Here is a 16,532-nt window from a genome sequence, read left to right on the forward strand (position 1 = left end):
GCCCGGTTCGCGAGCGTAATGCTTGTTCGCGTAATTAATGACGGTAGAGTCACGCGTCTATTTCTAGCTGCGCGAACACATACTCATCCCGCGCCGAGGGAGGCCGAGGAGGAAGCCGTCCGCCTTCCTCCAAGGTCCCTCGCATGCCTCCGCGCGTTCCGTGAGAAGCCCGCTCGCTCGCTCATCTCTCACAAAAGGAATTCGCCGTGGATCCTCATTATCTCGTCCCTCGATCGACGGATTCGTCCGTGCGCCAATTAGGACTCGCGCACGCGGCGATCGTGCCGACGTTCCACTGAGATCGTATCCTCGATCAATTCCAATTACGCGCCACCCCCGCGTGCTGCACCGCGCGATTGCCGTGAGAGACGCAGCGAGGAGAAAAAGTTCCGGGCAGAAGTTGATCCGGACGCGTCCCAAATCTCGGAATCTCGCGCGTCAACGAACAACAGTGAGCTACAGAGCGACACGATGACGCCGAGGGGGCTTCGAAGTGGCTCACGCCGACTGGAAATGATCATCAATATATATTCATAGGAAACAACGTGCGAAGTTAGCGAGGGAGATTGTAAAACTCGCGGGGGAACAGACTCGAGCGGCCGTGCGTTCCTAACGGCTCCTCCGCTCGGCCAAATTGATTCTTACGCAAACGACGTCTGGCCGCGGAGGCACGGCACGGATGAATTGTCGTGGATTCCACATGAACGGTACCGTTATCGGTTCGGGCCTCATTCTGAGGTAAGCGGAACGGTATATCCCCGAGTGCAACGCCGACGCCCGGCTACGCGGATTTTCCGCGCCCCGGATCCCCTACCCGCTCTTTTCCTCCTCTTCTCGCTTCACGAGAAGCGCGACCGTCCCTTCGGCGGCCTCGCGAGAGCTCCTCTTCCTTCGAGCGGAGATGACAGAGTTGCCACGGGAAATAAATTTTGAAATTTATTAATCCCCGGTAACCGACTTTCCCGTTTTGCTTTCCAGACGACGATGGAGAATTCTCCATGACTGATACGTGATCTTGAGTTTTTACGTTTAGAAGCCGGGATTGCGGGAAAAGTAGGTTATATTATTGGAAGCGACACAAGCTTGGATGTTTAGTCATAATATAATATAATCCTGACTGCAAATTCAGGCCAACAGGAAATAAATGAGTATACTATTAGGAAAAGAGAATACTGTTAGGACGGAGAAAGGCGATTGAATAAAAACGTCGAATCAAATTGACCAATCACATTCGATTATGCTCCTTACGATCGAGGGATCAATCAACTGTAATTGGTCACTTTTCTTATCGCTCGCGTTTTAGTGCTACTGCTTACTACGTTTTCTTCTATATGTCACAGCTCTAATATGCAGGAAATGATTTATAAAGTGCATGAGTTTTGTACATATTTGACTGACTATAACTGTTAGACATAATATTTAAAAAAATAAGTATTTTACAGAATATAAAAGCATTTAAGAGAATTTATTTATTTATTTGATTGTTCACAGGAAGTGATTCTTCCTTTTTGTACACAAATCATTCGTAAATATAATATAAATTATGTAATCATATTATTTTAGAATATTGTTAGAGATAGCGAAAAGAGCTGAAAAGAAATAACATAAAGAAGAAGAAAGACATAACGATAAAGAAATATATATAAATAAAAAAATCAAATTATATGAAGACGCGCTTAAATGCTTTGTGAGCAAAGTTCAAAATTCCAGACTCTTTTAATATATCTTCCCCCGACTTTTCTAAATTTTCTGTGACCAATTTAAATTTCTACGACTTTTCCTGCTTTTCCCGTGGTAATCCTGCGTTATTCCCAATTTCGTCCGGCGATTTGTCGGCGCTCTCGGCTTCCGGGGAGAAGCGCGACGAGCCGTAACGCGGCGGGTCCGAGGCCGCGTCGAGGATCGGACCTCTCGGATCGGGGACGCGATCGCGCGGAAGATCACTTCTTCCTCGGCAATTCATTGTCCTCCACCAGATTACCCGTGACTCGCGTTCGAAGTGAACAAACGACGGCACGCGGCCGCGGACAGACAAAGCGGGAAAGACAAAGCGGAGGCGCGCGCGAGCGGCATCACCGCAGTGCCCCGTCATCGGCATCGATTCGCATCGACGAAAGACGAGACTTCGGTGATTCCGTTCCCGTCGAGTGCCAGCGATTACGGCGACGATGACGCCGCGAGGAATGGGTTAACCGGGAAATTCTCAGGTGAATCGCGAGTGAAAAATCGATCCTCCTCCTCCTCTCGCGAGGAGGACGACGAGAGAAGCGAGAAAGAGAGAGAGAGAGAGAGACGAGGAAGACTCGTCCCCGCGAACGGGATCTCCGGATAATTTTCATCCGGGCTTAAGCGTGTTTTTAATTCCCGACGGACGCTCATTTAACCGGCTAACGGAATCGCGCCGATCGTTAACTATCGTTCTATCGTAATTGCGCGGCAGGTGTTGATTTTAACGTGCAGAAACGGATCGCGAAAACAGATCGGAATAAATTCACGGATAACGGGACAGCGAGCGAGCGAGCGAGGGCAGCGGAAAGAGGCGACGGAAGGGGAGGGGGGAGGAGACACCGCCGTCGTTGACCGTTTAACGATCCTGCGATCGTCATTAGGCAGAATCATTTATAACCCGTGCGCTCCCGTCTTATTTACGGTCCTCCCGTGACGCTGCCCGCGGGTCGCCGACAATAATTGCAGATTTACAAGCGTACGGTTACACGCCATCGTACGTGCCATCGCGTGCAGTACACGTGCGACCGCGTTCGCACACGGCCACACATGCACGCACACACACACACACACACACATTCGCCAGTTACCCTATTGTGGTGGAGTCATGCCGATGAGAGCAAGTTATCGGCAAGGTCGGCGGAGTCAACGGTAACCAGTTGGACGTGCCAACCGGATCGAAATTGCGGCGTCTCGCTGTTTGCCGAGCCGCGATTCGACGTATCGCGAAACGTTAATTGCAATTCCACCCTGGGAAAATTTCGCGAGCGCGGCCCGAGGTCGTCCATCCTTCGACCGCATCGTCGGCGCATCGCGTTAATTCACGGTAGGTTTAATTATTTAAGAATGCCCGGTGCGAACGCGAGAAACGGACGATTGCTAATCCGACCGCGATGTTAATAATGTTCTCGCCGGGAGAAACAAGACGCGGCAGTACGAAGGGCACATCCATCGTTTAACGTAACGACCGATTTGTTATCACGGGCACTGGAAGCTGGGCGAGCGAAAAATCCGACGAATGGCTGAATTTTTGAGAAAGAAGAGAGGAGGAATAAAAAAAGAAAAGAGAGAGAAAGAGCGAGTCATTACCCGTGTCGGGGCCCGTCGGATTGATCGCCCGCCGTGACACAACTGCGTTGTAATGATGAAATTAGATTAAAAGATAACGACGTCGAGTCAACGGTACGCGCGTAAGTAGATTAAGCCGCGTGAGCATTGAATTAACGGTACGTAAAGTCAAGCGAGTAATTAATACGATCTCGTCGCGGCAGGATCGAGCGTGATTAGCATCGGTCGTGATAAATAACGATAAATACGACGGATGCGACGCGGGCTTCGCGAATTATTTCCCTCCGCAAAGCCATCGAGAATAAATCACGACACGATCGGAGGACGGATCGACGCGGGCAACGTTGTTTAACGCGTAGCTCTGTGACCGCCGGAGATACCGATTACCTATCGAGAGTATCCGCGTATGTGCGTGGGCATTCCCTGTGTGCGAAAAGCCGGCGAACGTTTCGCGTACGTGGACAGATTCGCATGGCCGACATTTAGCCGGCGAGTTTCTCGAGGGAGCTGGACACCTATGAACTCTACGTACGACCTGTCCCCCGAACACCCGTGCAAACGACGGTTCTCCTCATCGATACGACGCTTGACGGTAAGAACAGATCGAGCTGGAGATTTAATTAATTACCCGTCCCGCGACGCGGTCAAAGATATTACAGCTATAAATATAACTACGGATAGGCTGAGGATATTTTATAACTATAGGTAACTACGCGGGGAAAAATCTCATTGCGTTAATCAGAAAGGGAATAATCAGATATAGTCGAAGGAAACAGAACTTTCGACCAAAATGCATCTGGTTGTTTTTTTTTCTGTTTAATACAATCAGACTTTTTTTCTTGGACAGATAACTGTAAATAACTATAGATGGAATAATAATTATTATTATTTCTACTTATTTACGGGAAGAATTCCGTTGATACAGCAGATATAATTAGTAATTCAATACATAATAAAAAAAAAAGAGAGAAAAAAGATGTTATGTTATAAAATATACAATTTAAAATGAAACGAATGCACGGGAGAAAAATTAGTCTTAAATCAAGAATAGATATTCTTATATATAAGCAAGAATATTATGATCTTAGATTTTTAATCTTGAATTGAGTTCAAGTAATACTTGAATCAATATAAATTCAATCAAATCAAGATTAAATGTCCCTTAAGAAGATTATGATATTCTTGCTTATATATGAAAATATCTATTCTTCATTTAAGACTAATTTTTTCCCGCGTACGTAAAAAGTTGTTGATAATAAAAACTTGATGACAAACTTAATAAAATTGTTGATGATATTATATATTAGAATATATAAATAAATAAATATAGTAGAATTGTACAAATATGGAAGATTGTAGAATCATAGGTATTATAATTGCAGTTGTTAGAGAGAGAGAGAGAGAGAGAGAACTGTAAGTGAATAGACGCTCGTTAACGAGTGTCAACGACACTTATCATTCGACACGAGCGGCGAAGGCAGTGTGAAAAATTCCTCGAGCTAGGCCGAGAGCTAGGCCGAGAGCTAGGCCGAGAGAGAAAGACGAAGAAGTATTCAAATACGCCAACTGCGGTAGTTAAATGCGGACAATCCGATTCGCACGGCCCGGATTTTTTTACGAGACGTCGCGCGTCCGCGGTCCTCGCGTGGCCCCTACACCATTGTGTCGATCTGACGTTTTCTCAGGAATTAAGCGAGTATCAGGTTTTACGCCAGCACTTCCACCGAACGCGCTACCTCCGGTTCAAGAGATTCACTCGCACCGCCGACATTGGAAACCATTATTCGAGCGATCCCCTTCTTTCGCTTTCCGCGTCGTAGTTTCTACCTCGTGATTTTAGGACACTCTCGAATACGAGCTCGCCCAATTAACGTCGGAATTTTTTCTAGCGGAAAATTATGTTTTCACCGAGGCCGTTTTCAAAGCGCACCGGACGGTCGGCATGCACGACTGTGTGCGTGAAAAGATGAGAAATATAATTTACTCTTCAACACTGGCATTTTTTTCACAGCGACGTTTGGTGAGAAGAGACAGAGAGGGGGAGAGGAACGATACTAAATATTAAACTCGCTAATAGGCGCGGCCAATCGGCGCATATATGGAAATGGAATTGCGTGTACGAATAATAACGTGCGGAGGTAAAGGCGAAAAAAAATACTTTCGTCGAAGGCGCCGTTTCTCCTCGAGAGTGAAGAAACAACGCCGTTCGCGGTATATTAAACAGTACCTCGAAACCGTCCGACGATGATCGTTCATTGCGACGTAATGGTAGAAAAATTCGAGTTTTTGCATAAAGAAAGAGAGAAAATTTCCGTGTAAAACCGAAGTGGAAACTAAGACGGTATGAGATAGTCGATTATAAATTTTTTCCTTTAACGAATTCGAGAAAAGTGAAAATTGTTTAATATAAGGGCACGTGGAAACGTTCGATTTTTAAGAATTCACGCTGAAGAAGCGGATATTGTTGATTTTTACACTTTTTAAATATAATGCCTTTGCCTTCGAGAAGGGCTGGAAAAAGGGGCGCCGGCACAAACGATGCAAAACACGCCATCGGGATTACACGAGCGAGTTGAGAACTGCTGCAGGCTAAACACGTATGCGGTAATAGAGACACAGTTATAAGCGAATCAATCTCACGTATCACGCGGAAAGGTGGGTACGTGCTCGGTTTCTTTTTATCAGGGCAGAACGGAACAATTTCATTTTCCTCCGTCGGACAACGAGGAAGACGGCGGCCAGACGATACCGCGGCGGAACAAACGACAAAAAGCAAAAGCGCCCGCGGACTTTAACGGAGACTTTCGATTCGTCACTGTCGAGAGGAAAATCGTGTGTTCGTCTCGCTCATTAATCGTCACCTCGTTACGTTCAGGCCTCCGTTACGGGTATCGCCGTCTGGAATTACGAGTCCGTTCAACTCAAACACCTCTCCATCAAATAAGCTAATAAAAACCCGAGATATAAAATTCGTCTCGCTCGCGATCACAAGTGTGTCTTATCGATTTTTTCCCTTCTCCCTTTCGAACAGGTTTCACGAAGACGGGATCGGCTTTCTCTCTCTCTCAGATTCCCTTCGAAAAAAGAAAAAAAAAGAATCATCCGACTAGCATCCCGAGATCCGCGAGGAAGCTCGCGAGGAAAGAAAATTTCGTCGCGGGTAAAAGCGACTTTTCTCGTGAGTGTGTGTGTGTTTGTGCACATCGTGTATGAAACGTGCCGTATTTCCTCGCTCGATTCGACGGGTGAAATTCTAGCGGTCCGCGACTGCGTGCGAGGTAAAAGGCTGAAAGTGTCCGCCGCCGCCGGTTACAGGGACTTTCGATTCGCCGTCGATGCCGTCGAGGAGGACATCGCCGCGCCATGCACGCTCGCACGCCGTCCCGGTTATAATCGTCATCTCGTTTCATGCCGTTTACATCTGGTCTCGCCCTCTCTGTTCTGCCCGTGCGATCGCGGCTCGCTCCTTTCCACATGAGAATCTAGGTCGCACGGCTGCGTTCACCTTCCAGCAAAAGCAATGTCTTCCAAGGAAGGTCGTCGCTCGTCTGGAAAGGCTCTCTTCCGTGCCCGAGAGTACACGACGCTTTTCCCTTTCGTTCAATTATCCGTCCGGCTCGATTAATCGCTCCCGCCTGATCTCGACAAGCGGGAGCAAAAATTCGCGACCGACGCCGCGGATCGTATAATAAAAAACGATCCAACTCATTTATCAACTATCGATACGCGACCCGTGAAAAGCGCGTGAATAAATTTTCCGTGCACGCACGGTAAAAAATTTGGCGTCAAATTTAACACAAATTTAACACATTTGTCCGAAACGATACACCCAAATATAGTGTTAATTTAATTTACGGCAAAGTGAATATATTGAAAGGTAACACAAATATTATGTAAAAAATTAGTATAAAATTATTAAATTAATTATTAAAAAATTATTAAATTAATATGTTACTAATAATGAAGTATAAAATGTGTTATTTTAACACTCATATATGTTGAACATCGAGTCCGAGAAAAAATCGATGATCTCTCGAAGTTTCGTCCACTGTCGAGTTCGCGCAGTACGCAGTTCGCGTAGGTGATCAAAACGCGCGAGTGGTCCGCGCGAGCAATTAGCCCGGACAACTCTAATTAAGTCCCTCCATCGGATGATAAGTTTGAGAAAGCACGTACACGAGAGGGCGATTACTTTCCAGTAATTACTCTTACCAGCGAACTGTTATACTTCGTTACCTCAAGCACCCTCTCGGATCATTATATCGCATCATTGTCATCAGGCGTCATTGTGCCGTCATTAGAAAGTGCGCATCATGTCGAAAGTGTCCACTTTTATCTGATTATCCGGCCACTTTGGCCTCTCGAGTCGCGCGCGCGCGAGATTTTTCCACGGAAGAAAATCTTCCTCACGACGACGAAGAGGTTTACATCGCTACTCGAGAGGGAGAAAAGGGGAAAAAAAGGAAAAACAGACGCGGGAAAGAGAAGCGTCGCGAATTTTCCTCGGTTCTACGCGAAGGGGGATCTTAACGCCTAATTGATTCGCTCTAATTAGTTATCACCCTCTCGCGGACGATTAGAAAGTAAGTCTCGCGTATTGTGTACTCACACGTCGACGGCTGCTGAGGTATCTGGGCTGCGTGTGTGCTGCTGCTGCTGTGCCTCGTTATTGTGATCTGGAAAGAGGGGAAAGGCATGTTTTAGATCTTCTCGCTTAATAAGATACGATTGTTAGCGGCAACTTGGCTACGCTATCGTTGACGACGTCGTACGCGCTGTGTGTGTGCGGTGAGCGCGTATCTGAACGGGAGAGGCGCAAATGAATAGCACCAGAGAGAGAGAGAGAGAGAGACGTACACACGATATTGTAATAACTACACACGCGCACGTCACAACGTTACAACGTACGCATGCGCGAAACTTCTCGATACTTTATACTTGAATAAAGAATACGTGGAACTTTCCTCCCGCGAGGAGACAAGCCGTCCGAGCTTGCATTGGATATTCGCAGCCTGGGGAAAACGCGCATAATGGACGAGACGCGGAAAGGGAATTAATAAAACGGGAAAACGCGGATCGCGCTCTGGAAGAGAGATTACATAAAGTTCCCGCGAATAAGTCGTTAGGTAAACCGAGGCGTGGAAAAAGAGAGTGTCGCCCGTCACTTTTACTGCTCTCTCTCTCTCTCTCTCCCTCCCCGGAGGCGCTCCGTATTTATCGGGGGATTATTCCCGGTGACGGAGCAAGTTACCACAATTGGCAGCGTGATATCATCGGCACTCTCGCGGCGAAGTCAATGATGAAATACGCGCGCGCGAGACGCCGCCTCGTAAGGGATAAAAGCAAAAGCGAAAAAGAGGGGAGGGAGGGAAAAAAGAAGCGGACTCGCGCGGGAACTGTGAAACGCCCCGAGGCGGCCGCATGCATCGAAGTAATTCGCACGTAATTACGATCAATAAGCAGCGTGTATTCGCAATGATGTGTTAGCGGTCAGCGTGATTAATCTTATCTCCCGACGCCGGCCTGACCCGTCCGAGGGAACTTTCTAAACAATTTCCCGGTGTACTCGGTCACCTTAACACCCGGCAATCCACACCCGAGAGCTCGGCGAGTTGTCGACCGTCACATCGCGGCTTAATTATCGGCAATCGAGTTAGAGCCGGTGGTGCAATTTCTAAGATACCCAGTATTTCTCCCACGCATCGCACGTGCGACGGATGATCGCGTTCACCGCGTTGCACCGCGTCGTCGCATCCAGGTATTAATCCATCGACGTGGGACCGATGATCGATCGCCGTCGTTCAATTAAAGTGCGCGATATGAAAGTTCCGCGAAAATGTCAAGCTCGGCTAGACTCTCGATCGTCTCTCTTTGTGTTTCTCTCTCTCTCTCTCTATCTCTTCGCCTCTCGCAGCATGCTCGCGCTTTCCAGGATGTATGAATCACGCCGTTTTTACTCCGCGTCGAATCGATCCAGACACACATCATTGTTATTTTTAAGGATTCGAGAGGGAGAGGGCATTCTTTTTCGAGCCGCTGCCGGCGATCGAGGAATGTCGGACGTTCCGAGTCGAGATTTTTAATTCTATAGAATTAACGTATACGTTAAGTCTTCAAGAGGAAACAAACGGAAGTAAGTTTGCAGCATCAATTGAGCACAGAACAGAAGACCCTGGAAGACTTAATGTAGAACTAAATTAGACTTAAAGCGGGACTAAAAAATCTCGAGCCGGGATGACGCACAGTGGACGAGCGGTAACAGCGGGAAAGTAAAAAATTGTTGCGCCAAGGTCGCCGGTAATCGTCGAAAATCATCGAAACCCGCGCGCGATTTCGTCACCACTTCAGCGCGCAGAGGAAATGAAGTAATGGAAACGATGATTGATCTTTTAAGTGAAACCTGAAAGCCCGCCGGCCGTCCTGCAAGGTTGTAAATGAGAGAGCTACCGACGACGGACGAGTCTTTGTACGTGAGGAAAGAGAGCGAGCGAGCTGGCGCGCAGTCGGTTCCGATAATGGAAAAGACGTGCAGCGCATTAACGTTACCTTCCCTCCCCTTGAGTAAAATCGCCCTTAATTATGCCATCCAGCGGAACACGTAACACAACGCGACTCCATTTTTAGATTAACAGTGACGAGATACACGGGTACCGGTAATTGCCTTCCATCCATCCAATTCGAGGCTCATCACCGCCGGTATGTGTCGCGACGGATCGCTGTTAATTTCGCCTAACATACGTATATAAGTGCGCGATCACGACGATGATGTATGCAGGAGACACGGATTATCTCGGACGACGATTTAATCGGCGAGCAAGCGCGAATCGCGAATTAGCGTGTACACGAGCTGCGCTTAAATCGCCCTTATCGCCGGTATTAACCGAGCAGAGATCGAGTGCGCCTCGTGGAAATTGATCTGCGCACACGGATCTCGCGTAGGTAAGGGGAAACGCGGCGGTGACTAACAAGCTCGAATGTGAGGCAAGGACGATCACGTATCTCGCGATTCTTTCGAAATACGCTATAAAAAGAGATCGATCGGAACAACTCGAGAATACAACAGGCGCGATCGTTCTTATTTTTCCATATCGTTGAAGGGAAAAGCTAGTGATATAGGAGGGGGAAATAAGATTGAGAGCAAAGGAATGTAAGGAGAGGTAGTAAATTGCTTGGGGAAGTTTAGCGCAAGAATCAAGTAGGAAATAAATAAGAGTAAGCAACGGTAAGCAATTAGATATAAAAAGCTGCGATGGATAAGATAGGAATAATGAGAGAAGCATTGTTCGCGCGGTGATATTTATGTATTAGATTTTACCTAGTCGTGTAGTTATAACCCAAGTAGTTATAACCCGGTAAACGCCAACTAACAGTAATATTACGCGTAATTATAATTTCTCACGCAACAATGTAAGCGCAATTTAACATGCGTTGTATGTAACAGTTACATTGTTGAATGAGAAATTGTAACATTGTTGTTATGTTGCTGTTAGTTGACATTTACTGGGAAAGTGTGGATAGATGCGTGTAATTAAACAAAAAATTGCAAACCAAGTCTCTTCTTGGCATGTAATATTACTTAAATGTACTTTTTTCCTTTCAGTGTGCTACATTCAAGTAATATTTATTTAATCCGAATAAAATAAACTTCAGTATTCCTTAGCAAATATTTACTTGAACGTAGCAATTTTTTTTCCAAAATATATTTTTTTTCATAATAATAAAAAAAATCCTGGTAGAAAAAACAAGTATATATATATATAAACAAGTATATATTTGTTTACCAGATTTTTTTTTCGATTCCACGTACCGACCACAGGTGAATGAGTGAATCCGTGAGAAAAACCGTCGATTTCTAAACGACCTCGGAGGCTCTTCTTGCAGACGGAGATCCTCTCGCGTTTCTTTCGCGCGGGAAATGAAATCGCTCGCGTAACTGTGCGAAAAACCATTTTCCGTCTTGTGCGTGATCGCCGCCGAGCGGTCGTTTCAATGATCTCCCACGAAGGCGCGAATAGGAGAGTTTCACGACAGGAGTCTCTGTGGCAGACACTGACGTCAGCATGGCCGGCGCGTGTTCGTCGGTGCAATGAAAGTGGTCTAACGAGTCACTGATCATTCGAGTGTGTACACAGGGAACGACGTAGCTCCTGCATCACTCTCCCTCCTGTCGTTCTCTCTCTTTCTCTCTCTCTCTTGCCCTCTTCCTCTTATCTTACCCAAGCGTGATCAACGGAGAATATTCGCGACCATATTTAATAATAACTCGCCGAAGTGAAGTATTAACACGGGAATCACGTGTTTCTCGGCGACTGAGAGAATTTTAGCAAGCGGCGCATACCGTGTCGCTAATTTAACGCGATGTCACACGGCGAGATAACTGTCGCCTCGATCGATACGAGCCCCTCCGAGGCATCGTGTGGATATAATTGGATCGAGGAGACGCGTGATTCGAGCGCGAAACAAACCGGAGGAGAGATGCCTCGATAAAGTGCAGCGCAACGGAGAGCGGCAGACCGGACCTTATAAGGTCCGCGGCGTACCATCCGATGGAATCCATTGAGGACTGACCTTCCACAACGCTTCGCTCCATCCGCGATACGCGCTTCCCCCTCGCCTCGTACGCGTTCTTCCTTACCGTAGAACTGTCGTAAATTCGAAGAGGACTCGCGCGATATTATCCTCGACGCTCTGACGACGATGTTGATTGAGCCCGGACACTCCGCAAGAAACTTAAATTGAAATTCGATTAAAAATGAAAAGTCTAATTTCGAATTGGAAATCGAATTCTCTCGCGTGCTGAAATTTTATTATGCTACACTCACAAAGGAAGAAAAAGATGCTATATTCAAGTAAATATTTATTAAGGAGTATATTGGCGTAATTATTTACTTGGATTAAGTGAATTGCTTGAACGCATTTTTTTTCTTTCCATGTGCCACGTTCAAGTAACGTCTATATAACTCAAGTAAAATAATTGCTCCAATATTTCTCAGGCCTCTATCAGACTACGCATTGGAATTAATTGTAGTCAACTTTGCGATTAGCCGTATTTCAATTCAATCTCAATCTCTGATGCGTAGTCTGATAGGAGCCTCAGCAAATATTCACTTAAATGTAGCACTTTTTTTCTTTTAACGCAATATTAGCATCTCTCATTGAACGCATGGATTGTCTCAGTTAACTATGTCTCCGCTTATGAGCAAGTATTCAAGCGTGTATTCATTCTAGAGTTAATAATCAATTGCGAAACGGAGAGATCGATCGCTCGATCGACGTGGAGATTGTTTTTCGTTGACAAAGAAGTGACACTTTGATTGGACAATCAACGTTGACATCGTAACGTTGCGTGGCAGCCCGCGATCTTCGGCGACGACCTCGCGGACGTCAAGTAGTTCAATGGGTAATTGGGACGACCATCGATAGGCGATCGATGATCTAACGCTGTGATCGCGGATCTAACGCGTGGGCCGGGATCTCCTTGGAATCGCCGACCGTTTATTCGCTCGCTCACTACTTCGTCGCCATTGCGGACACATCAAGCCTCTCTCGTACTGACGCACGTTAGTCACTCTCTTGTACGCGATTGCACGCGGCGCGTGCTCCGATGACGTAGCGATCTGACGCCGCGAGCGAGACTTACCCGCCCGCGATTACGTCGGACGGGACGACGCCCGAGTATCAGCGAACGATCGTGCCCGACGATGTCCAACTTCAGCCGCGGCTCCCGCCGGTCTTTTCCTGGAATTCCGCCGCGTCGTGTGGGCGAAGAGCGGCCGTCGCGCGAATCCGTCGGCTTCCGGACGCTGAGCGGACGCCTACGCGCGGAGGATAATATTTTGCTGGCACGGCGAATTTGTCACTTACAGTGACAGCATAAAGATATTTTTATAAGGAAAAAAAATCGTTCATTCAAACAGATCTTTTCGCCGGCATCATAGTAACTGACAAATTTACTATGCTATCAAAATATTTCCCTCCGTGTGCGAATCCTACATTGAAAAAAGGATTTCGTAATGAATATTAAAATATGATGAATATTTGCCTACCAAATATTCGATCACTGTAATCAAATAATTTGGTTCCATATATTTGCATACAGTACTGTATTTCCGTATGTTGTATATTTTGTACACGGAACTAAATTATTCGGTTGCAATATCAAATATTTAGTCGACAAATATTCGCCGAATTTTAATATTTACCACCAATTTTCAATATCCGCATCGGCCGATTGCATTAATCGCGCGATCTCGCGAATTCCTCATCCGACGACACGATAATTCGCCCCGGTGAATCTTGATTTGGACCCGCTGGATGAACCAATGAGTTAGCGAGGCAAAACTCATCACGTCGAGAGCCGTCTTGACGTTTGTACATAGCGCCTCTGAAGACAGGATGTATTTTTTGCTTTCTCCTTTCCTCGTCCGCGCACGTTTCTATTGATCTTTCCGACCCACACGTGTCGTCCGCCGGGAGCGATATCGCCTTCGCGTTTTCCACTGTACGCCTAGGAAGTGAGAGTCAGCTATCTGCGAGGACACCGTTCGAAGGATTCGTTTTTTTTCGGCAAACAGCTGTTGGCCAGCGTGTACGAGGAACTATACAGGAGGTCTCTGAAAGGCGCTCAGTAATATTCGCGATCCTTTCCCTTCGACGGGGAACCAGTTTCGCGCACGGAACTTGATACGTGTTCAAAATCGCAAGTCGCCTTACACGCGGGATCCGGCTATCGGGCAGCCGTTGTTACCGTTTTCCCGTAAGTAACAAAGGAACGAGCGAACGCGTAATATCGCCCTGCCAAGTGCACGTTCGAGCGCTATTCTTCCGGCTATCGACGGTTCTGTATCGACCGTGCGGTGAAATGTCGGAATGGAAACGTGCCAGCGAGCTCCGTAGCTCTCTAAGATCCCGCGCCGATATTTAAAAGAACGCCAGGTAAAAGTGGGCGTGGCGGTTCCGAACGGATTGTCTTTCGTTCCTATATACGCGAGGTGCTCCGACAAAACGCCGTACACGCTTCTTTCTCCCGATGACCGATAAAAATAACAGGAAAAAAAGGGGATAAAAAAATTAAACAAGAGAGCACAAAAAATTTCGTATTAAAACGACCTGTTGAAATTTTATGTTACTTTAACATGTATCTGTGCACTTTTTCACGCATTCTTCGTATTACAGTAACACGAAGTTTCAGTGGGCCGCTTTTAACGCAAAATTTTTCTTACTGCACAGGTCGTGAACGGATTCTAATTAGCACTTTTATGTATTACCGATTGTTAGTCAAGAGAGTCCAAATTTTATTTATAAAAAAAAAAGGAGGATCAGAGTCGACTTCGCGGAACATTGGTGAAATGAAAGAACACGTTAATACGTGAGAAAGTGTGCGTGCTAACGATGAACAACATTTCACGACACGAGCGCGGAGGCGCTCGGTTACTCTTTACGTCATCCGTCAGCGGGCCTCAAATGTCCCGTCTTAAGAGCTCTGAGCCGCGTAAACGCCAAGTTTAGCGTAATTGTCGATTATTATGTGTTACGTAACCGGTCGGGATTGCCGCCTCTTGAATGGGCTAACGACATTAAATCCGTCAACTTCCATCACGAGAACGATCCCACGACTATTGTCGGACGGACGGGTGACATAACGTCCTCCGAAACCGCCGCGGAACAACGAACGAAGCGGACAGCGCGCACCGTCGGTATTTAAATAAGCTGAATTACCGCGCTCGTTGTTTACGTCGGCTCAATGTCGTCGTCGTGAGAGATGACACGACTCCCACCTGGCAGATCACACGTCGCGTGTGACAAATTTAATAATCGATCGATCGATGGCAATTTGCACGGTTGAATGCCGCGGTGGTCGCCGGTGACTGGTGCTATCATATATTACCGCGTCTTGTGAAGTTATGTATAAATTATATTGATTTTCAATTATATATTAATTACATTGATAATAATAATTATTATTATAATTATATTATCAAATTCGGAGCGTATTGAGTCCCTTATGTTAGCGAGTTTTCATCGATTTTTTGTCTAGCAAATGAAGCAGAAATATTCAGACGATCCAAAAACTTTAAAAGCGCAAATTCATGAGAGGCTGAAATCAGTGTCGAGCGTCAGTACGAAAAGGCATCTTAAAACTTTTGAAATGCGGGTGTCCGGTTAAGACACATTGAATGAGATACCATTTCGCATGTAACACAGGTTTAGCAACTTTAGCAACGAGTCGATCAACCGCTGCGTAATTTAGCCACCGTGAGAAAAATTCCAATTTAAGAAATGATATAATTCAAACGGCTTGCAAGAAAGGCTCGGCAACTTTTCATTATAACATCTTGCCGATAGCAAAGGAGCAAAACAAAACACGCCCGTCCTCGACAAGACTTTTCATACCAAATTGATTACAAATAATTGGTCACGTCTAAAAATTTCGTTACACGGTCAACAGAGAGCTAAAGAAACGTAAAAAAACATGTATATTTCAAATTAATCGTATCTTCCATAATTCAATGATCAGTCAAATACAGACGATGATAATTTATGCAACCAATGATGGCAGGCAAAGCGATCAATAACATGTTAATAAGCTTAGAAATCGCGCTCCGACAGCGATCTCTTCGCGGGATCGACTTGTTCGATTAATTCGCGCGATTAATCCGCTGGACGGCAAAAGTGCGCGTATATATTTCATTTCCTTTCCCCATCCCGGGTATTTTCTACGCTTTCATACATTCGCTACTTTTTCCGCTGTCACCAGAGCGAACTTTCCGCGAGAGAGCGGTATCCAAGATCCGAGAGGTCTTGGTGACTCGAATATCGGTCAACGTGTGTGTATGATTCATGGACGATTTAAGAACGAGGGGAAACAAGTGCCAGGCGACGGCACGCCGCGAATTAGAGAAGAAACTTGGTTCACCGGCCGTATTTCGCCTACGCCTGGGTCTGAAAATCATTCGAAAGTCGCCGAGCTGCTTTCTCGGCGAGCAAATCGTTTGTCAAATTTTCACCGACGAGCGTTAATTTGAATATCGGAGGCGGCAGCTGTTTGACGACATGCTTTAGCACTCACCAACGCCGTCGCGCACGATGTGCTTGTGCCAACAAAGGCTTACGTAATCCATCACATACCGCCGAACCGACACGAGCGTGCGACGCAGCACGCACGAGAGAGAAAGTGTGCGTACGCGTTGCTGCGACGGCGGCGGACACGCCGATCCGCGTTTATCCGCGAAACGATA

General features: G+C 46.4%; 1 protein-coding gene across 1 annotated transcript in view; it reads right to left on the reverse strand.

Annotated features, from left to right (window-relative positions):
* Positions 1 to 16,532, reverse strand: part of LOC106742999 — a 69,520-nt gene that overhangs the window by 48,058 nt on the left and 4,930 nt on the right. Inside the window, exon 3 of the mRNA XM_014616423.1 lies at positions 7,904 to 7,970. Coding sequence (XP_014471909.1) covers positions 7,904 to 7,970 — 67 coding nt within the window. The remainder of the gene's footprint in view (positions 1 to 7,903; positions 7,971 to 16,532) is intronic.

The sequence above is a fragment of the Dinoponera quadriceps genome, unplaced genomic scaffold, assembly GCF_001313825.1.
Source record: "Dinoponera quadriceps isolate SergipeBrazil2010 unplaced genomic scaffold, ASM131382v1 scaffold880, whole genome shotgun sequence".
NCBI lineage: Eukaryota > Metazoa > Arthropoda > Insecta > Hymenoptera > Formicidae > Dinoponera > Dinoponera quadriceps.